We start from the raw sequence: 27943 nt of genomic DNA on the forward strand, positions 1-27943 counted from the left end.
CTAAACCTTGCAGATGCACCCCCGCCCCCACCCAGTCCCTAATTCCAGCCACTTTTCCTCCCTTGGCGCTGAGTCGGGGTTAGGAACTCAAAGCTCTGTTCTGCAATCCTCCCTAACTTCTCCAGCCTCAGGTATAGGAGAAGCCCCCCTCCAGGCTGCTTGGCTCATAGGTGGGCGGGACGGGAGGGTGCTGGAAACGGTCTGCCTTTTGAGCGCCTCCAGGAGCCCCTTAAGCCTCCCCGCCAGCCCAAGGAAGAGGGCCTGATGAGCTACCCCCGCTGCCTGTAGCCTGGCAGTAAATGCTGTTCTCTTCCAAGGAGGGCTGCCGGGAGCCTCGGGGGATTGACGCCCTGTGCCTGGGTCTGCTGGGCTGCCCACCTTGTGGCCCTCCTCTCCCCTGCCTCTGCCCCTGCCCGAGGATAGACAGATGAGGAGAGGTCACTCTTGCGGTTGAAAAGGATGTTTATGTTCCCCTGTCCTGGATCTCTGGTTTTCCACACGTGGAGCTACTCTATCAGGGAGCAGTTCTGCCCCCAGAGCCTCAGAGCCTCAGAGCCCCACCAGGGCCAAGGACCACTCAGCCAGGGCTGCCGGGCTCCCTCCAGGCCCCGTGGGAGGGACGAGGCTGCTCTCCACACAGCATCCTTGCACCGAACAGGATGCGGTGGGGATGAGTCAGGGCCAGGTCTCAAGCTGTAACTCACCCCCCCAGCCCCGCCCCCGGCTCCATCTGAGGGGCCTCTCTCGACGACGGGGGTAGAGCACCGGGGCAACCCTGCGATCACTGACTCTTTGTTCTGTGGCCTTGATGCTGGCTACAGAGTGTGAGTCAACCTTGAGGGCTGGGCTACAAGTCAAGCTTCTGGGCGTCCCTTTTTCTAATTCTAGGGCGAGGTCTGGGACCTGAGGTCCCCATTTTCCCGCAAGCCTCCTTCCTGGCTCTGTTTATAAGCAGGGACCTCAAATGGAGGTGACAAGCTTCTATGGGGACCAGCTGCTCGGTCAGGGGGAGGGCAGGAATGGGGCTGGACAGGCTGAGGCTCAGTGAGAGCAGTTGTACCCCCAGTGGGACAGGGTCCTCAAATCCCAGTGCTTTCATAGAAGGGCTTTTCCGGGAGGTCAAGGCCATCCGACAGGACTGGGGGCTGGAAAGGGCATCCGGTCCCAAACTGCTGCAGACTCGCTTGTGACTTTGGCCAGTCACTTCTCCATGGGCCCCACTCCTTCCTCTGAAGGTGATACTGGACCAGGTGTCTGCAGGGACGCTCCCAGCGGTGGCCCTCCAGGATGTCTGCCCAGAGCCCCCAGGTCTGAACACATGCTTTTGTTTTCCACAGTTCACTTTACTGCCAAGGAGTCTGGGGACCTGTCCACGCTCTTCGATGTTGGTGGCATCGCAGGTGAGGCCATGCCCTGCTCTGCCTCTAGGCTGCATCCCCCTCTTCTCTTGTCAGGGTGCAGAAAAATGGGACGGGTCCAGTGGGATGTGACCTAGGCAGGTGGCATCCTGCCCAGGTGGTCTTCCCGTGAGCAGTGGGTGCGGGGAAGGCTGCAGAGGGAGACACTCAGCTGGCTCTGGGTCCCCGGCCCCGGTTCGTGCTGGGCTGAGGGATGGGGCAGTGCTCGGGGTCCCGCATGCCTGGGGCGGCAGCGTGCACGTTGTGTTCCAGGCGGCATCCTGGCGGGGCTCATCTCTGACTACACCAACGGCAGGGCCACCACCTGTTGTGTCATGCTGATCTTGGCTGCCCCCACGGTGCGTAGAACCTCAAGGGCAAAGTGCGTGTGTGTCGTGGGCCGCTGAGCCCTGTGCACGCCTGGGCATCACGCACACACCCGTCTCTTGGCGTGTGTACATCCCTGTGCGCGGCCAGGGGAGGAGAAGCCAGGGTCAGCACAGGAAAGAGATCCAGACTGAGGATTTTGGAAAGGGATTCGTGGTTATTTGGCCTTGGTGAGAAGGGGGAGGCCAGCTGCTGAGCTTCTTGACCAAGGAAAGAATAAGTGATTGAGGTTCGATATGAGAGGAGACTTTGGGGGCAAAGGGCAATGATAGATCACCACATATTAGACCCTGCATCCCTGGGACATGAAGACCGAGAGGCCTGGGTATGAGAAGGCAAAGGAGAAAGGGGACCCCTGGGGTTCCCAGACTTCCGGGCTCCAGTCTAACAGAGGCAGCCCGTGGGGAAGCCAGGCTGTGATCCTGTCTTCCCCCTTCTCCTCTCTCAGATGTTCCTGTACAACTACGTTGGCCAGAGTGGGATCAGCATCTCCATAGGTGAGGAGCTGGCGCTGCCGTGGGGACACCGCGAGGCTGGCTTGGGGACGTGGGTGGGAGGCTCGGGGAAGTGGAGGTTCTCAGCCTGACGCCTGGGGGACTCACCCACTTTGGGTTGGGGGTGGCGGTGGCCTCTCCTCTCTAACTGGGCCATCTCCATCACCACGTCAGTAATGCTGCTTACCTGTGGAGCCCTGGTCAACGGCCCTTATGCCCTCATCACCACTGCTGTCTCGGCTGACCTGGTAAGCGGAGCCACCTCGGGGATTGGCCAGGGCCTCTGTCTCCAGGCCCATCTTCACCTCTCTCCCCCTCCCCCCGCCCGCAGAGACGAGATCCTCAAAGTCCTTCAGAATCTGCCATCGGCCCCCCTTTCTTCCCAGCTCCAAGCCCCCCTCGCTGCCTTTCCCTGAGCCAGTCCCTCTCCTGGTCCCGGTCCCGGTCCTGCTCGGTGCCGCCTCTTGGTTCAGGCCTCCCCACTGTGCTCTCTCCCCAGGGGACTCACAAGAGCCTGAAGGGCAACGCAAAGGCGCTCTCCACTGTCACGGCCATCATCGACGGCACTGGATCCATAGGTCTGTGACTCTCGCTCTTGGCTCTCGGCAGCTGAGCCCCAAGCCTGGTGTCGGGCGCACTCTTGGGATGCTGCCCTCTTGCGGGCAGGGAGGGCCAGGGTCCCTGGTGCAGGGCCCTTCTCTCATGCTGTGGTCCACACAGGTGCGGCTCTGGGGCCTCTGCTGGCCGGGCTCATTTCCCCCACAGGCTGGAACAACGTCTTCTACATGCTCATCACTGCCGACATCCTGGCTTGCTTGGTAAGAGCTTTGCGGTGCACAGATGCGTGTGGGGAGGGGCCCTGTCCTGCGGGGCTGGGACCCTGGAAAGTTCCGAAGTGTCCAAAGTGGTCCAAAGTGTCGGCCGTCCAGGGCTTTGCTCGGAACCACCCTGCGTCCCATGGGTGAACCCCTGCGGAGCGACACTGGGAGCCAGCCGAGCGGTCACCTAGCGCTGGGGACCAGCCACGCGCTGCACGCTGAGGTCGCCCTCCCTCCCCTCAGTTCCTCTGCCGGTTGGTGTACAAAGAGATCCTGGGCTGGAGGTCATCCCTGAGTAGAGACAGAGGGTAAGTCCTGCGGAGGGAGGGCCGGAGCCCCGCCTGCCCGGCCTCACTTCTCGCGGGAGTCAAATCTGGCGCTCAGCTGCTCTGCACCAGTCTGAGCCTCGCTCCAGCCCAGACCTCAGGAACTCGGAGCCGGAAGCTGAACGTGCTCCGGGAACCCCTGCCTGGCCCCCAGCCCCACTAACCTGTCCTCTGTTATCCCCATGTGTCTCCGTAGCTCTAGTGTGGCCCTAACCCACGCGCGGTAGTATTTTCCTCAAGTCCCGTGACTTTTGTGAGTATTTTCTTCAAGTCTGTAACTACTGTGCCCTTAGAGTGCATGCAAAGCCTCTCTCCTCCAGTGCGATTTTTCTGACTTTCGCTTTTTCCTTGGGGGCCAGTTCCAAAGACTCTGAGTCTGGACGGAGTGTGGTGCTTGGGAAGTGTTTCCTAAGGGGCCAGAGCTGCTGTGAAGGTTGGCAGCCTCTCCTCCTTAGGGAGAGCGATAGGGCTTTGGACGTAGACCCCAGGACAGAGGGGGCAGCATCCAGGGAAATCGTTTTCCCTCTGAACTTGGACTCTGAGCCGTCTGTGCCTCCCGAAGTTCAGAAACCAAGGGCATCTGGCCCCTCTGCCTGGGGTGTGCGGACAAAAGCAGCTACCAAGCAAAGCCTCTGGAGCAAAACCCAAAGCTGGCCTGCTGTGCTCTCTGCCTGCTGCCCAGCGGTGGCGGGTGTGGAGGCCGCGCAGATAGGCCCGTGGCTGAGGCAGGGCGCTAGAGGCTGGGCTGCGCGGCTGGTGCTGGGTTGGCAACGTTCTCTCGTGGCCTTTCTGGCTCTCCTTAGGAAGCTCTTGCTAATGAGAAGCTGCCGGAGCGATGGACCTGGTCTGGATGGTAAATGTGAGGAAGAGCCCACTGGGGTCATGGTAACCAGCACCTTACCTGGGGAAGAGCTTCCCTTTGAGGAAGGCATCGTCCGGGTTCAGGGGGAGACGAATGCAGGGCGGGAGGCATTAACAGAGTCTGTGCCCTGTCCTGCCCTCTGGAGGGGGAGCAGTGGATGGCACCTCACGTGACCAGTGCCCCCTCCACCTGCTGTCCCCCGGCCAGGCCTGGGGGGACGTTGGGAGGAGAGGAAGTGATGCAGAAAGGGAAAAGAATGGGTGCGTAGTAAGCGTCTGCTCTGGGCGTGAGCTGTACTGGCTTCCCTCTCAGCAGCCTTGAGAGGTAGATGTTCTCGCTTAGAGGTGAGAGAACAGACGCTCGGAGCTCGTGGAACATACCTCAGGCCTTTAGCTAGTCCCAGCAGAGCCTGAGTTTGACCCCAGGTGTGCGGGCTTGGCTTCTCTCTGCATCCTCAGCGGGTCCTTCTCTGAGGAAGGCCTGTGTGGGAGAAGCAGAGTCACTTGCTTGGGCAGAGGGAGCCTGGGGCTTGAAACCAGAAATGCTGGACAATCCTGACTTCTCTGCTCACCTGCTTCTGTAGAGCCTTGGGCACCTTCTCTGAATGTCCACGTCCTTGTGTGTCAAATGGGGCTGCTCGTTTCTAAATACCTGGTAGGGCTGATCTCAGGCTGCGACAAGCTAAGTATGTGGTACTGCTTTGCAGAGTGGTCAAACGCGGTACAGGCATTGTAAGGTTTTTCACATTATTCTGCCTTGGTGTTCCCTGCTTGCTGAAGAGGTGACAGGGAGCCCTAATGATAGCGAACGGGATGAAAGGCAATTATTAAGGGACCCTTGGGACCTGCCTTCCCCGTCCCCACCGTTGGGGACGTCCTCACTTTCTCTCCCATTGCCTCTCTGCTCCTCACGCAGGTATAGAGAAATGTGAGGACCCGATCGCAGCAGAAACTTGGAGGGCCCTCGCCGGGTCCCACAGTGCACCCCCCCAGGAGGCCGAGGCAAAGCCTCTGGGCCCAACACCAGCCAGTGCAGCCCACGAGGCTTCCACGGGCTAGGAGACTCTCCACCAGAAGGGGACCACCAAGCTTGAGGCCACGGAAGACTCAAGGGCCTTGTTGGAGGACGGAGGGGACGCAAAGTGCCCACTGAACTAAGGCACCTTGAGACCAAAAAATGAGGGGGCAGCTCCATGTGATCAAGACCAGTTTAGTATAGGGTCACTTACAGGGTGGGTTGGGGCTCGGGCTCAGGTGGACAGCAGTCTGGGAGCGCTCCACACCACCAGGGGGCCATCAGGACAGTTTTATAGTTAACCTGGGGCAGGGGGGCGGGTACTTGGAAACAGGACATGCATTCTTAAGATTTATGAATGGGTAACTAGTCTCGTGGCTGCCGGGAATACGTCAGGGGAGGTTTTCATCATTGTTTGGGGACTAACAGAGCATAGAGGCTGCCTGGTCCTAAAGATTATTAAACAATATCTATTAACTACAAAGCCCTTGATGACAGAGAAGTGATTTACCACACAGTATACGGTCCTGGCTAGGGGGGCGGAAGGAGAGGAGGAGCTGTAAAGGCCCCGAAGGCGTCAGTTGCAACCACAGCGATAAAGGCCTGAGCTCTGGAGGCCGCCAGTGGAAGGGGTCAGGGCTAAGTGGTGTCTGCATTCTGGTACAAGAAGGGATATGCTCAGACTCCTGCTTGTTCAGATTCCAAGTCAGAAGGCAGAGGTTCAGCAGGGCCGAGGCCTGGAAAAAGCGTGTCTCTCCTTCTCACGCTAAACGTGAACCTCTGTAATCAGCCTGTACCTGGAAGTGGCTATTTCAGAGCCACCCGGCCTCTCTTTGTCCCTTTGTCCACAAGCCAGTTTTCTCTGTGTGTTTCCCCACGTTGGCACTCCTCCATCTACCCTCCATTTGATCCTGTTTCTAACTCCTGACCCATTTTGATTAAAGCATGATTGCTGTATCCTCCAGGGCAGGACTAGGGAGAGAGGGGAGGTGTCACTCCCGACTGTGAGGGCCCCTTGCCTGTTCTCGTCCCAGCCCTCTGTGTCCCCAGGGAAGATGGCTTGTCAGGGCAGTGCTGCTGTAGGGGAAGTGTGGGGCGGAGGGCACGACCAAAGTACCAGTCATGTTATTAAATATTTTGATAATGAAATGCCAGTGGTTACCGAGTGCTCACTGTTTGCCAGCTGTGCTCTAGGAATGGAGTAGGTAGTGGGCACAGAAAAAGGACTGACACCCTAAGCACAGGCACTGGGGCGACGTGACTAGCAAGGTGGGAGGGTGCTGCTGGCTTCGTTCAGGCAGCTGTTACGTGTGCAGCTCGCAGCCCCCTGCAGCTGGCCTCTCCCGCGTGTTCTGGCCGCCCCAAACCCTTGGGTCTGCCAGCGCTTGGCATTTCTGTCTGCCCTCTGAAGCTGCCCATTAAGCCCCGATGTAGATGTCGCCAGCTGTGCCTGTGCTCGTCCTGTCAGGGCTCACGTGGGCCGCTGGGGCAGCGTCCCAGGGCCACAGGGTGGTGTGCTGGGGAGCTGACAACTGGCGTGCCCAGAGGACGCAGTCGTGAGGACACTGGGACCCGCGGGCGAGCAGTTCATGGGCGGGATACAAATCCCTCCACGCTGAGACAGGTTATACACACGCCAATGGTGACAAATAGCAAGTCTCAAAGTGCCCGAGACCCACTCTGGCTTTAAAAGCAGGAGTCAGTTGGGATGTCAAAGTCCTCAGGCCCCCAGGGCGGAGCTGCAGCTCAGGTTCAAGAATGCGTCTCTCAAGATCAGGTTTACCACTGGTGGCGCAGTGGTTAAGAATCCGCCTGCCATTGCAGGGGATGTGGGTTCGAGCCCTGGTCTGGGAAGATCCCACGTGCCACGGAGCAAGCCTGTGCGCCACGATTGAGCCCGCGTGCCTAGAGCCCGTGCTCCACAACAAGAGAGCTCACGCACTGCAATGAAGAGTAGCCCCCCGCTCACCGCAACTAGAGAAAGCCTGCGCGCAGCAACAAAGACCCAACGCAGCCAAAAATAAACAAAACAAAACAAAAAGATCAGGTTTAGCTGCCAGCAGCACTCAGGGAAGCCGCTAGATGGCGCCATCATCCCACGGTAGAGCCCGTGCCTGGGCTCCCTTTCTGCTTCCTGCAGGGAGACAGGTTCCCTCGCCCACCGCTTCTGGGGCAGTGTTGGCAGGGTGTTGTCCCTCCCTGGGCGCTCACTCTGGAGGTCTCCTTCTCAGCCTCACCACTGATGGCTTCGAGCCTTTTCCTCATTAGAAAACAGTAATGACGTTACCTCCCTCAGAGGATCGCTATGAATCAGGGAGACAAGTCAGTGTCAATGCACGCCCTGCCCTCAGGGGCTTGTTTAGTTAGGGGATAAGACAGGAACAGGGAAACGTTTAAACGATGCGGAAAAAAAACACCAGGGTAGGTGACTCAAGTTGAGAGACTTCACCGTCCACTTGTCCAGCCTTGAAGGGCCAGGGCTGGCAGGAGGGCAATCCTAGTGGCAATGGAGGAACAAATGTGACCATCCAGAAAGAAGAATGAACAGGAAGGAAGTGAAAACGGACGCGTATCAAGCCCCTAAATGTGTTAGGCCCAGGGACTGGAGAATGAACAGACATTCTATGGTGCCAGCGGCTCAGTGTGGCGCTAGGGAGATGCACAGGGCGTGTGGGAGCTCGGGGCCGGCCTCAGAAATGAAGGCTGGGTGTAGGTAGGAGTCCGGGGCCCTGGGCCCTGACATCGGTCCTTGCACACCTGGGTCCCAGGCCCAGGATCCCTGCCCCGCAACCCCTCTCTGCAGCTCTGGGCACTGACTGTCCCTGGAGGCCCAGGACCTGCCCCCTCTCTGGGCCTCGGCACTCACTTGGGGCTAATGCACGAGCATTATGTTAATTAGTTATTCATTTAATTTAACTTCACATTTGGTCTCAATTAAGCTTAAAGTGTTCTTCCTTATAGATGTTACAATAGCACTTGTAATTAAAAAGCAATATCTCTTTGCATGTCTCCTTTAGAGATCCACTGGGAGGCTGGGCTAGTGAGGGGGTGGGGAGAAGCCAAGAAAAGGAAAGCGGCTCTTGGTGGATCTCAGCACTGGGAGGCGGCCACTATGAGTGAAGTCGGGGGAAGTTATCAACACATCATGGGTGTCGGGTGGGCACCCTGAGAACTGGATAGTGTCACTGGAGCTAATGGGGCAGGTCTCATGCATGAAGGCGTGGGGTACGGAGAGGATAGAAGAGGGAAGGTAGAAGGAGGCAGTCCTTAGAGGCGGAAGAGGGGCCGGATATGCTGGGGTAGGCAGAATAATGCCCCTCCTCCAGTGGGGTCCACAGCCTAGCTGCCAGGACCGGTGAATGCTATCTTACATGGCAAATGAGACCCGGCAGATGTGGTTAAGGACCGCTCCTTACAAATCAGAGGGGGAGGCAAGAGTGTCAGGTATCAGATTAGAAGATGCTGGCTTAGAAATTTTTTTTTTTAATTTTTAAATTAAAAATTTTTGACTGCCACGGAGTGACGTGCCGGGATCTTAGCTCCCCGACCAGAGACTGAACCTGTGTCGTCAGGTTCAGTGAAAGCGGCGAGCCCTAACCACTGGACTGTCAGAAGATGCTGGCTTCGAAGATGGATGCAGGGCCAAGGAATACGGGCAGCCTCCAGAGGCTGGAAAAGACAAGGAAACAGGATTCTCCCCTAGAGCCTCCCAAACCTTGATTTTAACCTCGTGAAACCCATTTTAGATTTCTGGCCTCCAGAACTATAATACATTGGTATTCTTCCAAACTGCTAAGTTTGTGGTAATTTGTTATAGCAGCAATAGGAAACTATTACATGTTCCCAGTGTAAAATGGGGCCAACATCAATATGAAGACAGCAAGACCAAAGAAATCTGCAAAGATTTAAAAAAAAAAAAAAGTGGAGAGGATGGCCATGGAGCATTTGGATACCATATAGATGCCACATGTGTAACTACCCCAAGTTCCCTGAAGGCAGGACCTGGGCTAAATGTACACCCTTTACAATATCCAACGTGTGTGAGGGAAACCAGAAAAATGAACTTTCTCATTCCGTCTGTGGTGCCGGGCCCCAACTTTGATCCTTGCTGTTATTTCTTAGGTCCCAGGAAACTGAGGCAGGAGGGTGTGTGTGGAGTAGGCTGGGAGTGGGGGGACTGGGAAATTTTTTGTTTTTCCTTGAGTAAACAGCAACCAATGTGGTCTGCTAGAGACAGAGATCGAGAAACAAACACACATTCTTGGCTTGTGGCTCTGATTCTTCCACTGGCACCTCTGAAAACCGACCCAAGTACCAAACTTCCTGGGCAGACAGAGCTGAAGAGAGAGCTTGCCGCGTATATCCTTGATACTCAGTCCACAAGCCGCTCCCCCGGTATCTCTAAGCAAAGTCTCACAGCACAGAAACCACCCCCCCCACCCCGAAACCAGACGTGATCAGTGAGGCTGTCCCTGAGGTCCACGTGGCTTCTAACTGTATTGCCCTGGATTCCTGGCCAATTCCTAAGATTCTGGATTTTCCTCTAGATTCAAGATTGGTATTCCTTGGTCCCTCCTTTTCCTTTGTTTTCATCTTATGGAGCAACATGATGTAAGGCAGTGAAGAACTGAGGCTACCTGAGTTCAGGTCCTGAGTCCTGTTTAACCCCTAGCTGAGCGACCTCAAGCAAACCCCTTCACCCCTCTGTGCCTGTTCCCCATCTGTGAAATGGGGGTATTAAGAGCACTTGTTTCACAGGGTTGCTATAAGGATTACATAAGTTAATACTTAAGAAGGCACTTAGAAAAGTGCCTCGTACGTGTTTGCCCAATACAATAAAAATTGTGATTTCAGCAAGTGAAGGATAGAATATTCCGAAGTATTGCGCTGGAAATAGAGATGAAAGATTGAACTCCATGGACTACAGCATCCCTTCCAATCCTGAGCTTTTATGCTCCCGCGAGGATAATCAGCGCTTCTCCAGACTCATTTCCATGCGGTTCCCATTCCCGTGTCTGGAAACTTGCTCCTATGTAATAAGAGCCAAATACTTGAAGCTTTATGCCAGGAAGTCATGATAAAATGCTTTTTATTTGTACCATAAATGTTAATTAGGAATTCTTTAATGAAACGTTTACATTTTTTGGATACGGGTCAGGGGAATGGTGGGTACACATAGCTAAGAAATAGTGTTAGCCAAGGTAAAAATAAGAAGTTGTTCGAAAGCCAAAACGGATCCTTAAAACCATCGGAGAAATGAAATGTCAGGATCCCGATGCAGTGTGAGCCTCACTACTAACAAGCTGGGCAACTTTTAAATTTTTATTTATTTATTTTTGGCTGCGTTGGGTCTTTGTTGCTGCGCGCGGGCTTTCTCTAGTTGCGGCGAGCGGGGGCTACTCTTGGTTGCGGTGTGCGGGCTTCTCATTGCAGTGGCTTCTCTTGTTGCGGAGCATGGGCTCTAGGCATGCAGGCTTCAGTACTTGTGGCATGTGGGCTCAGTAGTTGTGGCTCACGAGCTCTAGAGCGCAGGCTCAGTAGTTGTGGTGCACGGGCTTAGTTGCTCCGCGGCACGTGGGATCTTCCCGGACCAGGGCTCGAAGCCGTGTCCCCTGAATTGGCAGGCGGATTCTTCTTAACCACTGCGCCACCAGGGAAGCCCCTGGGCAACTTTTTAAACCCCTGTATCTCTCTGCCTGTCTCTCATCTGTGAAACAATTGCAGCAGGTTTCTTTACACATGAATAAAAATCAAAGCAAAACAAAACCCTTCAACTGCAGCAGCAACAGGATAGAGCTGACAGAAAAGTTGATGTCTTAGAGAACAGATCAAGAAATGGATTACTTTATGTTAGAATAAAAACATTTAAAAATGATTTGGATCCCTTCATCCCAGGATGGAGTGAGGAAGACAGCCTGGATGCCTCAGAGCCTCATTCTGGGATGGATTTACTCCACCAGGACCGTGCTTCACACCCAGTGGGAGCACAGTCAATGCTGAGTGAGTGCCGACACCTGCTGTGTGCAGCAGGCATGAATGGCAGTGCATTCCCTAGCAACTGAACAGCGTACAATAATTCTGATGAATTCTTAGATTAAATATCCGATACCATGCATCAGGAAAGAATGTTAGCTTTACTTCTGTTTTACCAGTGAGAAATAAAAGGAACTTGTCAAAAAAATTACGAAGTGTGTTCTGCCGGCTCGCGACAGCGCCACCTAGTGGATCAGAGAAACGACTCCGCTGTGAACGTTGTGGCGTCCTGCTCATGTGGTTTTCGTCAGGATGCAATTTTAAGAGGCTGTGAAATAACCTGTCTTCTTATATGGAAGCCCTGATTCACTCTCCCTCCCCCGCTTCCAGACAGTGGCATCACCACAGTCTCTTTGCCACGGGATCCCCTCTGGGTGGCACCACCTGTGCTAAGGCCATTGATCAAAGAAGGATGAATGGGACCCTGAGATGATTTGTTTGTATTTAAGGGATGCCCTCTAAGCCCTGTCCCCAGGAAGGCCGTGAGCACAAGGGGTGCCATATTAGCCATTGATTATCGGGGTCCCCCATGTAGAACTCAGTGAAATTCATTTTGTCCTCCCAGACTTCTACTTCTTATCCCAACCCTGTGAGGGTTGTTTTCAGGGTTGGACACGACTTCGTGGCGTATGAAGGTAGAAGGAGACCCATCATTCATGTCACCACTGCTGGTAGTTACAGGATCTACAGAAGGCAGGCTGAGCTAAAATACGCTTTGTACAAAGCATATTTTTGCCCTTAACACACAAGCCTGTCATTTACATCTGTGTTAAAAAAAAAAAAAGATTAGTGTACTACTGGCATTATAGCATGTACTCAATCAAAGTTCTTATTCCAACTCGTTTTCTGGTTCTTAATTTTAAGCCAGAAAGTCCTTCTTCAAATAGCTCTAGGGAGCCAGGATAAGACTTCCAAAATGGAACCAGCCTAGAGCCCCTCTAGTTACTAACAAATTTCACTTGGTCTGGGGGCTTAGGTATAAAGTTATACCTAAGCCTGGGCATATACATTCCTCATCAGCTTTGGAGAAAGAGCTACGAAGATGAAAGAGATGACAGTAACCCCAAATGGACTCTTATGGTAACCAAATAAGGCAACAAAGGCCGCCAAATCCTGGAAGCTAAAGAATCCAGAGAGAGCAGCAGGACACACAACTGGCATTTCCATACCCCGCCTCTAATCCCCGAGTAAACCTGAAATATAGCAATGCGAGGTTTAGAAGGCTGTGGCCAGGAGTTCGAGGTGAAAGCCAGTCCTTTAGCTGCTGTTGCTTGCTTTCTTGGAGCAGCGGGAAGCGACACCGTGGCCTCTGTGGAGCCCGGTGTCGTGATATGCGGAGTGCTCCGTAACTGGGGCCTGGATATGTCTCCAGGTCATTACACTGAAATAACCTTTTGAACTTTGATTGTCTTTCTTTCCCAAATGATCTTGACCTCGTAACTAACAATTTTTCATAGTATCAAAAAGGACCAAGTTCTTCCGTCGATTTGACAGCAGAAGCCAAAGTGCCCCTTTTCCCAAAATTCATTTACTGAAGTCTTCATTGAAAACCTACTCTAAGCAGATCCCTGTTGCTATTTCCTTTTCAAAAGAGGTGGAAAATCTGAGGTACAGGTGCTAAGAAGATGGCAATATCCCTCTTAAGCTGGTGAGAATCTCTCCCCAGGGGCAATTTTGCAACCCTGTTTCTGGAAGCCAGGACTCAAGGGATTTGTCTTAGTGCTGAAGAGATGACCCTCCGATCTTTAGGCAGGAAGGCTGTCAAAACAAGACTCCGAACAATACCTTTCCACTCGTCAATGACATCAAGGCGAGGGAAGGAACAGGGTCTTGGTTTTCCTGAAGATGCTCAGTGGGACCGCAGTGGTTTGGCATAGATTGGCTCCACGATGTGATGGATTAGAACCAAGAAAAGGCTCCCAAGGAAGACAAGAGTGATGAAAGCCAGCAGGACATAGCGGCCAATGAAAAAGGCATCTACAATCTGGAGAAAGAAACATCAAAAATGAAATTGCTGTCACTTCCACACCCTGGCTGTGCTCATCTGTAATCTCTGATGAATGGGCCCAGAGTCTGTCCATATTTGTAACTTACAGTAACATCCTGCCCTGAGTCTGCCCTGCAAATGGATAAGAAAGAACCTTTTTTCAATGTGCTGAGCCAGAAATACAAGATAAAGAGAGGCTTAATGAAGTCCAGGGAACAAATGGCTCCATGTAGGAGGTTCACAAACACTCTGAAGACCCTGGACGAGTCCTTTTCTGTTCTGAAATCAGTTCTCGGAAAGAGTTAATGAGAAGTTTGCTTGCTTGGTCCCTGAAAGGCTCATTAGGTGGCTGTCAACTTTTCATCACGGAGAATTTTAAACATACATAAAGATACGACAGTATAATAAACCCCACACACCCAGGACCCAAGCCCTCACGTAATCAACCCATTGCCAACTCGGGAGATGTCATTTTCAAAATGAAAAGGCGACTCTAAAACTTTCATCAGAAGAGTTCTGAACCCTAAAATTCGTAACCCAGCATTCCAAGGGTTGGGGGAAATAGTCATTTTCCTGAGATACTGAAACACGAAGAGGGGAGATAACTTGCCCCAATTCGTACAGTTGGCTGCTTGGCAACCAGTTGTCCTTGAGGCCCCGAAACTGTTGGTCTTTGCTGACATAAACCTATGATTGGTATTGGCCCTACCTGCTTGTCTACTGTTCACAGCCAGAGCTCTGTTTTCCGCAGATCCAAATGGTGCTGCTTAAGTCCGGGCAGGAAAAAGCCGTTTAATCTACAGACTTAAGGGAGAAGCAGCACAAAAGCCAAGTGACTGGGGACTTCACAACTTCCGGAAGCGTTCAGAACCCAGCACCTGAAGAGAACCCAAAATACCTGAAGGGCGGCTGTGGTTGACAGAATAATGGCCCGAAAATGTCCACATCCTCATCTCCAGAAAGTCCAAATATGTTAAATTACGCGACAAAGGAGAATTAAGGCTGTAGATGGAATTAAGGTTGCTAATGAGCTGACCTTAAAATAGGGAGATTGGCCTGAATTGTCCACTACAGGTGGCCCAGTGCAATCACAAGGGTCCTTAGAAGTGGTGGAGGGATGCAGGAGACAGGGTCAGAGAGAAAGATGTGAGGACGGAGGCAGAGTCAGAGAGACGTTACTTTGCTGGCTCTGAAGATGGAGCAAGGGGACTGCAAGCCTAGGGTGGCCTCCGGAAGCAGGAAAGGGCAAGGAAACATCCTTCCGCAGAACCTCCAGAAAGGAAGACAGCCCTGCCAACCCCTTGATTTTAGCCCAGTGAGGCTAATTTGGGGCTTCTAATCTACGGAACTATATAAGATAGTAAATTTGTGTTGTAAGCCACTAATTTCGTGGTAATTTGTTACAGCAGCAGTAGGTAACTAATACAGTGGCGATACACAAAGCACCTGTCAAGTCCGAGCTCTGCTGTGATCCCTGAGTTCCAAAGACACCAAGAAGGAAAGGGCTGCTCCAGAGATTACCCTGACAGCCAACTTACAACAAAGGTCAGCTTGATGAAACAGCTTTAACATAACCTTGACCCTGGCTCCAGGACTGAACAAGTCTCTCGCGAGCTGCATGTTTGCTGGCTCGACAGGGTTCACTGTTTAATTAGCCAATTAGCAGGCCTTGGGTGAGCAGGGCCCAGGCCATGTATTATTGATACAGTATTGAGCCAAGCTGCTGAAGGGGCTGGTGCTCGAAACCTGGAAATGAGATCCTGCTGGCCATGCTGACCAACGTATTTTGCTCAAAGCCCATTCTGCTCTCCTGGGTCTGAAACTCACATGACAGAGGAAAGAGGGATTGATTTCGAAACAGTGTTTACTCTGTGCCCTTCTTCCAATGTTCACATCGGCAGCAATCCAGAAATACGCAGCCTTCACCGCTCTCCCCATCTTAGACAGGAAAACCAGGGTGGGAGTCTGCGCCCCAGCTCACACACACAGTCCTGACACAGTCAGAGCGGTTTCCAAATGGTGACCAAAAAAAAACCTGGCATGTATGAAAATAATTCCTGTTTTGTGTGGTAAGTATTATTTCCCTTGGAATTTTCAGAACGAATTTCCTCCCTTTTGCCATGGTCAGTCCTAGATAGAACTGGAAATGTGTGCCGATTTTAGTTCAGGAGTTATATCATTTTGTGTAGTCTAGTGTCTAGTGTCAAAATAGTCGCCTCTGCACTTGCTGCGAAGGCCCCCAGTATTCTGTGGAGTCCCCAACAATGAAGGTTTTGAAGACGGACCTCAGCTTGAATCCTTGCTCTGCCTCTTCCTATACATGTATGATTTTGGGCAAGTTACCCTAACCCCTGCCAGCCTCGGCATCCTCACCTATGAACTGGGGACACTAACAGCACCTGTGTCATACCACCTAGGGTTGTCCTGAGGTTTAAATGAGAGCTTGTAAATAACAGGCTTAGCACAGGACCTGGCACACAGTGATGCCTTAAAAAACGTTAGCTGTTATCACCGTGACAGCTTAAAAACTAAAACAGAGGAAAGAAGCTGCTCGAAAAAGTAATGGGACACAGGAAGTCAATACTGTGATCAAGATCGTGGGGACCTGAGACCAGCTCTGTATGGCAAAGCCAGAGCCCCAGTCAGGAGTGAACCAGAATGGGTGGGGTCTAGGAGAGATGATAAAAATCCACGTAGACAGGTAGGTGCTGGGAGATGTGGTTCTAGAAACGAGGACCAAAGGGGCCTCCCCAAAGGCTGTTCGTATTAAACGCACCAACCTCTACAACTTCCGCTTTCCAGAGAAGCGCCCCTCCTTCCTCACTGCTCTTCTCTATGGACAGTGCTCGCTCCATGCCACAAGTGGAAAAACGCAAACACACGGAGGTGAAAAAGCATGTCGGTCAGCACCGGAGAGCACTGCCTAAGTGCTGCCCGGGATGCGAGTTTCTGAGCCAAGGCCAGCAGGAGCGGGAGCCTCTTACTCAGGACAGGCTCTTCCCGCCTGTCTGCTCGGCTCCGGCCCTCACACCACGAGGTGGCTTCTGGGCTTACGGCTCGTTCCACTTGATGCAAACTGGAGACGAGAACAGACTAGGCAAATAGCTGCCCGGGGGTGTCGCAAGGGGGCATCGGAAGAACTGTCTCTTCCTGGGGGAGGGGGGAGGGGGTTAAAACTCCCTCTGAGCTCCCCCCATCCTGGTTTCAACTTCACAATTTTTCTAACACACTTCGGCCCTCCTGGCATCAGGGACCATGTGGGGCAGGATGGAAGTCCAGAGCAAGAGAAAGAAGAGACACAACTCAGGATGCAAAACAAAACCCATGGTTTTACCTTCATCTCAGCCTCAGGGGCTGGGAATTCACTGGCTCGGGGGAAGAGCAACAGAACCGCCGTGATAATCAGAGCACCGAGGAACACGAAAATGACGGAGAACCTGGGAGTGAAAGACAGAGGGTTAAAAGTACTGTTCAGTCTCCTCTCTATTCAGCTAGGCCGGGACTGGCTCTTCCCTGGGCGGATATCCTGTTTTCAGTCCATTAACAGGGCCCAGTGTGCTGCCCACACCGCCCAGGGAATTTAGAAATGTTTTCCCCTTCATCCCCAAACCCTTCTTCCCAGACAGGTACCAGCGGGATGCGTTCCTGTTTATTCCTGGGAACTCCAAATTCCTAAGAATGGGAATTGGTAGTTTTTATCTTTGCCTCTGTGCAGTCATGATCAGGAAAAAGCGAAGCAGCTCATCCCCCAAGTGCTGTGTTTTAAACCAGAAAACTTTAGTAAATGATGTAACTTGCTGATTTGTACCTACACTGTCTGGCCAGGGAGTGTGACTCCATGGTGACCTTAGAGTCAGTTTATGGCCTGATTCTTTCTTAAGTCAATGCCAGCCCAAGTCACCTACGACTCTTCAGCGTCCCAGGGCCCAGGTCTGGAGCCTTAGGGGCTGGACCCAGTGCCTGCTGTAAATCTCAACAATTAAGAAACACGCACACATACAACCTCAAGAAACTCAACAGGCACCGAAAGCGGATTCTCTTTCCATCCCCTGTGTCCCCATCTCCCCAACACTGAAAGCTGACAGATACCACTCCCCTTCTCCTCCCACCTCTGCTTCCGAGCATAAATAACAGTTAGTCCTTATGATGACGTGAAAATGCAACTCATTCAAACGGCCAGTAATTACAACAATGAGCTTCTGAATTCTAAACGTTTCATGAGCGTCAGTGATTGCACTTCTAATCGCTTTTACCTGGGACTCCTGGCTGGAGAGAAGGCCTTACCTAGCTATACCTGAGGCTCTGGATAGCAGCAGACACAGCAGCAGTACTGACACCCAGAGCAGGGCGAGGATGAACACGCCAGCCCCCACGCCCAGCACGGTGCCAGCCATGCAGGGGGGCGCAGCTGAGAGCTGCAGGCCTGGACCCCCCGGCCCGATGAGCTGTCTGTCCCTGGTGTGTGGGTACCGCCAGGCTTCCGTGCGCTCCTGGGTTTCCTGGTGGGCGGTCAAACACAGAAAGTCCCAATTCATTCTGGGGAATTTTTGATGATTGCTGTGGTAGGAGGATTCGTCAATACAGGTCTTTGGGAATGTCGAGTCCCTTAATAGGAACTAAAAATTTAGAACCCAAACCTTTCTTTTTGGTGAGGACTGAGAAGCTGCTTTCTGCTCCATGTGGGTCATTTCAAATTCGGAATCTGAGTTTGTCTTCCCACAACCCACAAGCTGGATTCTCCCTTGATACAAAACCCTAACCGAGGGCTGTAAAAGGTACCAGGACCTGAGGGCTCCAGGGCCCACGAGAAGTCGTAGCTCTCGGGTTAAGTCTGTGGTGCGAGCTGTGAATCACAAGACAGAACTCCTAATCCTTGGAGAAGAAGAAGAGCCATCACTGTTTCTGAACATTCACTTGTGCTAAGTACCTTACAAATATAGCTCATTCAATCATGGCAATAAGCTTCTGAGGTAGGTATTATATCCACGTTACAGAAGACGTAACTGAGGTATAATGTGATGGCATAGTATTAACAAACCCGGTGGCTTACAAAAGACAGTTACACTCTCACAGTTCTGGAGGCCAGAATTCTGAAATTAATGTGTCAGCCAGGTCACACTTCTTTCCAAAGGCTCTAAGAGAGAATTCTTCCTGCCTCTTCCAGCGCCTGGCGGCCCCAGGTGTTCCTTGGCTTGTGGCTGCATCACTGCAATCTCTGCCTCTGTCTTCACATGGCCTCCCCTGCGTCTCTGTCTTCTTCCTGTCCCATCTCTTATGGGGACACTTGTCATTGGATTTAGTTCCACCCAAATGATCCATCATGATCTCATCTCAAGATCCTTAACTTAATTGCATCTGCAAAGACCCATTTTCCAAATAAACCTGTCCCATTCACAGGTTCCAGGGGTTAAGATGTGGACATATCTTTCTTGGGGCCACCATTCAACCCACTCCAGGGTAACACCATATAGTACCTCCCCTGATTTTCCCTTTCAGTATCAGAGGCAAGCCTTAAGCAAACAATTTCCTCCTCAGGCTGATGGTTTTCTTTACCCTAATGGCTTAAATACCACAAAAATGATTACCTATGAGAATTTCTGTTATAAAGATTTTGGAAAGTAAGTCCTAAGCATGAACTGCTAACCAACAAAACCCCACATATATTCACTCAACATTTATTTATTTATTTTATTTATTTTTTTGGCCACACAGAGAGGCATGTGGGATCTTAGTTCCCCAACCAGGGATCGAACCCACGCCCCCTGCATTGGAAGCGTGGGGTGTTAACCACTGGACTGCCAGGGAAGTCCCAGTCAACATTTATTTTGCACCTACCTTGTACAGCATTGCTACAAGCTGGGGATCACAAGGTAAACGAGACATTTCTTCTGACAGAAGCTTAAGGCCTAAACACTGTTATGCAGACAGCTTGCCATTCTGATCAGTAGGGAAACAAGGTGCAGTGGGGATCGAGATGCGAGAAGGGCTTTACAAAGGAGGTGACTCTGCCTGGGCCCATTTGGGAGAGAGCCATGGCCAGAGGACAGAGTAAGGGAGAGGTGGGCAGAGAGGCCTGGCAGCAGATGGGCGTGGCCCCCTTGCCCATTCTCCCCTCATTAGACACAGGGGTGTCGGGTTTCCTCAGTAACTCAATATGCCAAGGGTTTTCCCATCTCTGGGTCCTTGTGCCTGCTGTTTCCACTGCCTGGAATGAACCCCTGGCCCCAAAGAAGCCGTCTACCATTTGCAGGGCTGGCTTCTCCTCATCCTTCTGACCCAGCTTTAAACACAGCGTCCTCAGAGCGGTCTTTCCTGACCATCCTAGCTAAAGAAACCCACATTCACTCTAGTTCCTTCAGAGGGCACTTCACAAACTGTAGTTCACATTCTGATTTATTGTTCACAGGTTTACCTTCTGTCTCTCCAGCTAGAATAGTAAACTCCAGGAGGGCAGAGACTTTGTATCTTGCTCACTACAGTCTCGCTGGTTCTTTTCTACAGAGGTTGTAAGTAATAGGTATTTGTTGGATGAATACATGAAGCAGTGCTAACAAGCCCACAAAAGTCCAATGAAGGAGTGATGGGATCGTGTCTAATTTCAGAGAAAGATGACTGTGGCTTCTGGTCAATATGCTGGACAGAGCTGACACGGGAATTACCCCACATAACAGCAAACACATAGAAAGGCTTAATAAAATAGATGAAAAGAATTTAATACACAGCGCAGCTTGAAAGCAATAAAGGGAAATCCTTAAGTACTATAAACAAAAATGTAACTCAAAGCCTGGATAGCAAGCAGGAGCTGAGCCCAAAGACCTACAGGGGTCCTGGAACCAGGTGCAAACCTTAGGAGTGGTCCTTTCCTCGACAGGTGAGGCCTCAGACCCATGATACAGAGAACTAGAACTGAGAACAAGGTATAAAAATGGGCTCTGTAAGGGCTCAGCTGTCTTTGAAACAGGGACTAAAAAATCTGATGCTGACGTGGCTGGAAGAAAGCAGGCCAAGTACCTGAGCCCATGGGTGAAAAAAGAACAACCCAAGAGAAATCTGCATCCCAATCCTTCATCACATGCGGGAGAGGGGTTCAGATCACACTAGCACTGAGGTGTGGGAATCCCAAGTAGTAAGAGAAACATGAAAACTACACGAACAGTGAGAAGCCCATAGGACCCCAGCATAGACAAATGGAAACCTCTCTGGAGGGAGGTCTGCATGCAAGGTTCCCACTGGAGTGAGTGTAAAATAGAGGTTTTCAGACATACAAAGACTGGAATGGAGTTCACCTCCCATAGATATACTTCACCAAGAAGGAAAATGAACTAAGAAAGAAGGTGTGAGATGTAAGGAGGAAAGGTGAGAAAAATATTAGTAAATACTGACAGTAAAGACTTCTTTAATGATAAGGACTAATTTCTTGATGAGTTAAAAACAAGGAAGAATTAAAATATTTGTCGACAAGTGGAAGGTGAGAAAGGACAGCTCAAAGTTAAATCATTCCATAGTTATTATTTTGCTCTGAGGAGGTGAGAGTTAATGATTTTACCTATAGGCTTTGTTAAGCTAAATATGCATGTTAAACACCAGATAGCATAAACAGGATGAATAACTTCCATACTAGTAGAGTGAGAAAAATAAAGGAAGAAAGCAGAAGGCAGGAGTGGAAAGAAACAAAGGAAAATACAGAATAAGACTGTAAAAATAAGCCCAAATATAACAGTAATCATAGTAAATGTAAGCAGATTACACTTGACTATTAAAAGAGATTCTTATATTAGACTTTTTTTCCAACAGCTCTTTATAAAAGCTGTGCAGAAAGCATAATGAGAGAGAGGCTGAAAATAAAGAGAGTGAAAAAGACATACAAAGCAAATACTACCAAAACAAAAAGAGGGGAAAAGGGGAATTGTTCAATGGATACAGAGTTTCAGTTGTGCAAGATGAAAAAGTTCTACAGATCTGTTACACAACGATGTGAATATACTTAACACTGCTGAACACTCAAAAATTGTTAAGGTAGTAAATTTTATATATGTGTTTTTTACCACAATTACCAAAAAAAGAGAAAAAAACAAACAAAATAAAACAAAATACAGTCTGGTAAAGCAATATCAGTATCAAGCAAAACAGAATGTAAAGCTTTGAAAAATATTAATAACGACAGTCACAAAAGGAATAATTTAACAAAAAAATACAACTCAAAACACATGAACCTAAAACAAAGCCTCAAAACATATAAAGCCAAAACTGAATCACCGCAATAAATGGAAAAGCCCACAAATTTCGTGCAAGATTTTAAAATACCTCTCTCAGAAACGGATAGATCAAGCAGCTAAGAATAAACACTTGACAAGGAGGATATACAAATGGCCAACAAATATGTGAAAAGGTGCCCAACTTCATTAGTCATCAGGAAATTGCAAATGAAAACCAAAATGCAGTACCTCTAGACACCTACCAGAACGGCTAAAATGAAAATGACAGATAACACCAAGTGTTGACAAAGATGTGGAGTAACTGGAACCCTCATACCCTGCTGGTGAGAGTCTACCAGTAGACTACCAGTAGTTGTTACCACCGCTTTTGAGACTCTTTGGTAATATCTAATAAAGCTGAATATCCATGAACCCTAGACCCAGCTCTTCTCTTCCTGGGTGTGTCCCCAACAGACACATACACATAAGTTCACTAAAAGACATGTACAAAAGTTCAACGCAGCCATATCTGAAATAGTTAAAAACTGAAACAACCTGGACTTCCCTGGTGGCGCAGTGGTTGGGAGTCCGCCTGCCGATTCAGGGGACACGGGTTCGTGCCCCAGTCCGGGAAGATCCCACATGCCACGGAGCGTCTGGGCCCATGAGCCACGGCCGCTGAGCCTGTGCGTCTGGAGCCTGTGCTCCGCAACGGGAGAGGCCACAGCAGTGAGAGGCCCGCGTGCCGCAAAAAAAAAAAAAAAAAACTGAAACAACCTAAATATCCATCAGTCGAATAGATAAAGTGTGGTATTATACATACAAGCTCTTCATTCATACAATGGAATAGTAGAAAGCAGCAAAAATGAACAAACTACAACTATACCCAGCAATGTGGGTGAGTTTTTCAAATACTGAGTGTAAAAAGCTAAAGGCAAAAGAGTTCGTACTGTATAATTCCACATATATAATGTTTAAAAAGAGGTCAAACTAATTCTGGGGTTAGAAGTCAGGAGTGTGGTTACCTTGTAGAAAGTAGTGACTGGAGGGAGGGGGTCTGAAGAGGTTCTGGGGTGCTTATGAAATTTTGTTTCTTCATCTGGGTGTTGGTTACATGGCTTTGTTAATTCTGTTAAATTGTATCTAGCTGTACACTTCTGATTTGCATATTTTTCGGTATGTGTGTTATACCTTTTTTTTTTCTTCCAAAAAAGTTTACTTCAAAGAAAGTCTGAAGAGATATACCAGACAAATGCAATATATGGGCCTTGTTTGGGTCCTGATTCAAACAAACCAACTATACAAAATCTTTTATGAGATGACTGGGGAAATCTGAACAGTATCTGGATACTTGATGATATTAAGGAATTGCTGTTTATTTTTTAAATGAAAAATATATTTTTTTTAAAAATGTGGGGACTTCCCTGGTGGCACAGTGGTTGGGAACCCGCCTGCCAATGCAGGGGACACGGGTTCGAGCCCTGGTCCGGGAAAATCCCACGTGCCATGGAGCAACTAAGCCCATGCACCATAACTACTGAGCTTGCGCTCTAGAGCCTGTGAGCCACAACTACTGAGCCCGCGTACTGCAACTGCTGAGGCCCGCCTGCTGCAACTACTGAAGCCAGTTCGCCTAGAGCTCGTGCTCCGCAACAAGAGAGGCCACTGCAATGAGAAGTCCATGCACCGCAACAAAGAGTAGCCTCCGCTCACTGCAACTGGAGAAAGCCCATGCGCAGCAACGAAGACCCAGCGCAGCCAAAAATTAATAAATTAATTAATTAATTTAAAAATGCTATGGTGTTGTGGTTATATTGCTAAAAGATTATTTCTGATATACAGGTACACACACACACGCACACCAGAGATAAGAGAAAACGATGTCTGGGAACTTTATAATTATTCAGGGGAGAGGAGAAGACGGGGGCTAATATGAAACAAGGCTGGTCATGAGTTAACTGTTGAAGCTGGGTGGCGAATACATGAATGTTTGCTATACTATTTTCTGTACTTCTGAATATATTTGAAACTTTTGCAATAAAAAGATATGTTTATGAATAAGTATACATGTATAAGTAGGAATAAATCCAACAAAAGATGTGGCCTCTCACGTTGCGGAGCACAGGCTCCGGACGCGCAGTCTCAGCGGCCGTGGCTCACAGGCCTAGCCGCTCCACAGCATGTGGGATCTTCCCAGACCAGGGCACAAACCCGGGTCCCGTTCATCGGCAGGCGGACTCTCAACCACTGCGCCACCAGGAAGCCCATGAAGATTTTTATAGCAAAAATTATAAAACTTTATTTGAAGATACATATTTTTAAAAGGTCTGAATAGAGAAATAACCCATGTTCCTGAATGGATGGGATGGTTTAATATTGAAATATCTCAATTTTCCTTAATCTATCAGTTCAATGCAATTCTAACTAAAATCTCAAAGTAATTTTTTGTGGAACTTGAAAACTGATCCTAAATTCATATGGAAAAGCAAAAGCCCAAGAATAGCGAAAACAATTTTGAGAACAGGATGGAAACTTGCCTTTCGTGTTACCAACTGCCGCAAGACACATTATAAAACCAAGGTAATTAAAACAGTGTGATAGTGGCATAAAGACACGTGAGCCAGTGGAATAAAACGGAGAACCCAGAAGCAGATCCATGCATTTATGAGAACTTTGCACAAGACAGAGTTGGCTTTATACTCAGTGGGTAGAGGATTTCATAGATAGTGTTGGGACAAGTGATTATCCAATCAGAAAAGAATAAAACCAGATCTCTACTTTATATCATATGCAGAAGCCAATTTTAAATGGAAAGTAATTCATAATAAAACAGCATATGTTTAAATATACAAATGTTCAGGCTGACTACACTAGAATACATAAGGAAGTAACGCACTCAGATGCTCGCACCTAAACTTAGAATCACCATGAACGCAAAAGCTACAAATGCTGGCTGATGCAGGTGTGTTATACGGCAACTCAAATACCACGAGCTGGGCTGCCTTCAGGTACAGGGTTTTCTAGAGTGATGAACAACTCTTGTTAAAAAGTTCCAAACCACAAATAAGTATACTTTCCCCTTGATTTACATTAGAGTTGCATTCCTGGAAATTTTACTATATTAAACTGTGCCAAAAAATACATTATGTTTATACAAAAAATGGAGTTAGGTTCTAGGCTCATATTATAAATGAATATCCTGTGAGACCCTCAAAAGTTGTGCAGGAGGAAGGACAATTCTTTACTATGAGGGGCTGTCCAGTGTACTGCAGGACTTCTAACGTCCCCAGACCTTCTTTGTAAACCCTGGTAGTGTCCCCAAAATCACAATAATAACCAGAGGTGCCCTCACGAATTCCAAAATGACCAAAGGGGCATTACCATCCCCTTAAAGAACCATGGTCCTAGATAAACTCTGGCATAAAGAGACATGTAGAAGGGTGTTCATAATAGCAAAACATCTGAAAAAATCTAAATGTCCATCAGTAAGGGAATGGGTATTATATACTCAGAATGAACACTTAAAATGATGAACTTGAGCTAGCCTTATTGATATGAATGTATCTCAAAACAATATTGAGTCTAAAAGCAAGTTGCAAAATGAAGCCCACAGTACTATGCTACTTGTATCTTTAAAATTTTAAAAATACCTAAATAGCAATATACATATAGTTTATGAACTACACATATACAGTAAACATAAACATGGGCATAAATGATGGAAAGCAATTTCAGAAGAGCGTTTGTCTCTGGGGAGGGAGGAAGGAAAGAGAATGAGCCCTGCTTAGAATCTGCAGGAATTAGGAGGTACTGACCCCAGTGCAGAAGCTGGCACTGGAGGGCTGCCTGCTGGGGGCCCGAGCGGTGTGTTTAAAGGACAACAGTCGCTATGCGCTTTCAAATCACAGAAGCACGCAGGAAAAAGGGTGGAAGGGTGTAATCCGGATACACTGCTCCCCATTTTCTGTCAGCGCGTTAACAGATGATGACACATCGATGGCATTTTGGTACCGTGACAATTGATTTTTCCCAGACTTGCATTTTATTTCATTATAAAGGTAGAGGCATTGTCCTAATATTTTAAAATTCAAACCTTATTGAAGTGTTTAAAGTAGAAAAAAAGTGTGCAAGTTACCCCCCGCCCAATTATCTTTGAAGGTTTGGAACAGCTATAAAGGAAAATGAAGAAGAATCTTCCAGAAGGGCAGTTCACTCCTGTAACCCACTGTTTTCTTTTTTCTTTCTTAAAGATTTATTTTTTATTGAGGTAACACTGGTTTATAACATTATATGTTTCATGTGTACAACATTATATTTCCACTTCTATATGCCCTACTGTGTGCTCACCATCAAAAATTTAGTTTCCATCTGTCACCCTACATTTGATCCCCTTTACCCATCTTGCACCCTCCCCGCCTCCCCCTCTGATAATCACTACTCTGTTCTCTGGATCTATGTCTTCTTCTTGTTTGGTTTGGTTTGTTCATTTTTGTTTGTTTATTCCACGTATGAGTGAAATCATACGATATTTGTCTTTCGCCATCTGATTTAAGCACTGGTAGGGACTTTGAGGATACAAAAGAAATGTGATGTCACTCTTGCCTTAATAGCCTGTGGTTTGTTAACATCAACAGCACATGAAACAATTAGGAAACACTAAAGAAAGATATGACAATGTGCCAAACTTAATTTATAGTTAATTTCCCCCAAAAATACTACTACTACTACAGGAGCACTGCCGTCTTCAGAGCACTTCTTCACTTGTATTATTTGGGGGAAATATTGCTTTGGCTGGAGTTACTGTGGGTCTTCATGGTACAGCTAGAACTAATGCTGGGCCCTGGCATATGGGTAGGAATGGGAAAAGTGAATCAGAAATGGAAGGGGATCCACGGAGAGAAAATAGTTTGAACAAAGAGGGTGAGACAAGATTGGCCACTGAGTATCTGGGGAATAATGTGGAGACTGGCCTCAGCCAGAGCAGAGGCAAATAATGGACAATAACACTGTGTAGACCAACTGTTCAGGACCAGTTCTGGGCCTTTAATATTTGGGGGGAAAGTGTTTAAAAGCTTGAGATTTGGAGTTAACCTTCTTATACTCCTAGTGATCAAACTGACTTTAGTTAAATTATAAACTAAGAATAGGGCATGACTGAGGAAGCATGGCAAACTTCTTACATCTTCCTGAATGGAGATAACGTTTTAGGTTTTCTCTCTCATAAGAAGGAGCCCTCCCCCAAAACCCAACTCTGTCCTCCCTTAACTGGGAGAAAGTATTAGTCTAATTTCCCCCGCCCTGTCGCAGATTCAAACTGGCGACAGGAAAACAGTGCCCACAGATCTCATCTTCAGAATTTTCGCCCGCTATCTACCAGTAGTTGGGAGAGAGATTAAGGTTTCGGTCACAAGGTATTTCGAATCGGGCACTGACATTTCACTTTCTTAAGAGCATGAGAAATAAAGCATTTCTGCCTTTTCCACCCCCAATTCAGCAATTATTGGCCGCCAGGCCTTGGGTCCAGATCGGCGGTGAGGGTAGCCTGAGAGGTCCCTGCACCGCCATCCGCCCACGCCTTCCTCTAGCCGTCTCAGCCCCATCCCCTGCCATTCTCTCCTCTCCGCGGCCACCTCCACTCATCTCACTTCCACCCCCACCCCCCTCACCTGGCTCCCCATTTCCCGGGTCCCCTACTCACACCTCTCAGTCCGGCCTGTTTCAGCCCACAGGCGATTTGGTCTACTCAGGGCGAATCACAAGTGGGCTTTCATCCAGGCAATTACGGATTCGCTAACCAGCGCCGCTCTTTCAACTCCTAAATTCCCCCTCATTTGCTTACAACTGCCGCGGTTCCAGGCAACGCGGAGCGTGGTGGGTGGGCACGTCGCCCTCCGTTACGCACTCCGATTGGTCGGTGCCTGTTGGTCCTGGGACCGGCCTCATGTTGTATTGGATAGAGACAGTCCTGGCTCCCCACGCTCGCCCCACCCCGTTGTCAATCACACCGTCCCTTAGGTAACCCACGGGACCATTGGTCAGTCTAGCCTGAGGGCGGGTTGTTGGGCGGAGGAGTTGCTTTCCCGGCTTGCCTCGCTGTTACCATGGAGACAGGACCGCAGCGCTGTGAGGCGGAGAGTTCCGGCCACCCCTTCCTCCTTTCTAGACCTTAGTGCCTGTTCCGGAGTATAATGGTCATCACAGTTCCCGACCTACTGGCTCCAGCGGACCGCGGGATTCGGGGGCAAGTAAAATTAGGCCTCAGAGAGGGGGTCAGGCCCAGTCATCAAGGGTCCCTAACAAGCCTCCTGGAGAGAACCGAGTCCGAACTACCTTGTAATAACATCACGTTTTCATTCGTCCTTACCTCGCTTTTTTGTATTTGCCATTATTCTTCCGTTAGCCTTACGACGTACACTGCAGCAAGGATCAT

At 49.4% G+C, this 27943-nt stretch overlaps 2 protein-coding genes across 7 annotated transcripts in view; one reads left to right on the forward strand and one right to left on the reverse strand.

Annotated features, from left to right (window-relative positions):
* SLC37A2 (solute carrier family 37 member 2) overlaps positions 1-6755 on the forward strand; it is a 25572-nt gene extending 18817 nt beyond the window's left edge. For 2 of the 4 annotated variants that reach the window (XM_024740730.1, XM_024740727.1), the window contains 9 exons: positions 1338-1400; positions 1671-1756; positions 2233-2281; positions 2453-2526; positions 2778-2856; positions 2999-3096; positions 3340-3404; positions 3619-3675; positions 5200-6755. In XM_024740730.1, coding sequence (XP_024596498.1) covers positions 1338-1400; positions 1671-1756; positions 2233-2281; positions 2453-2526; positions 2778-2856; positions 2999-3096; positions 3340-3404; positions 3619-3649 — 545 coding nt within the window. In that variant the 3' untranslated portion in view covers positions 3650-3675; positions 5200-6755. The remainder of the gene's footprint in view (positions 1-1337; positions 1401-1670; positions 1757-2232; positions 2282-2452; positions 2527-2777; positions 2857-2998; positions 3097-3339; positions 3405-3618; positions 3676-5199) is intronic. The other 2 variants (XM_024740728.1, XM_024740729.1) reach the window with 2 other exon arrangements.
* TMEM218 (transmembrane protein 218) lies at positions 3690-27338 on the reverse strand. Of its 3 annotated transcripts, none has more exons than XR_003002659.1 (5): positions 27214-27338; positions 17603-17817; positions 16653-16755; positions 13117-13315; positions 3690-5078 (listed from the first exon to the last, which is right to left on the reverse strand). XR_003002659.1 is itself a non-coding variant. In XM_024740732.1 (4 exons), exons 2-4 carry the CDS (start codon positions 17710-17712, stop codon positions 13181-13183), a joined length of 348 nt encoding a protein of 115 aa, XP_024596500.1. In that variant the 5' UTR covers positions 17713-17817; positions 27212-27332; the 3' UTR covers positions 10845-13180. The 3 variants fall into 3 exon arrangements, 1 of the variants encoding a protein (XP_024596500.1); XR_003002660.1 differs by lacking the exon at positions 3690-5078 and adding an exon at positions 10845-12095 and having other exon boundaries at positions 27212-27332; XM_024740732.1 differs by lacking the exon at positions 3690-5078 and having other exon boundaries at positions 10845-13315; positions 27212-27332.
* Between the last annotated feature and the right edge of the window lie 605 nt (positions 27339-27943).

Source organism: Neophocaena asiaeorientalis, unplaced genomic scaffold, assembly GCF_003031525.2.
Source record: "Neophocaena asiaeorientalis asiaeorientalis breed wild unplaced genomic scaffold, Neophocaena_asiaeorientalis_V1.1 scaffold308, whole genome shotgun sequence".
Lineage (NCBI taxonomy): Eukaryota > Metazoa > Chordata > Mammalia > Artiodactyla > Phocoenidae > Neophocaena > Neophocaena asiaeorientalis.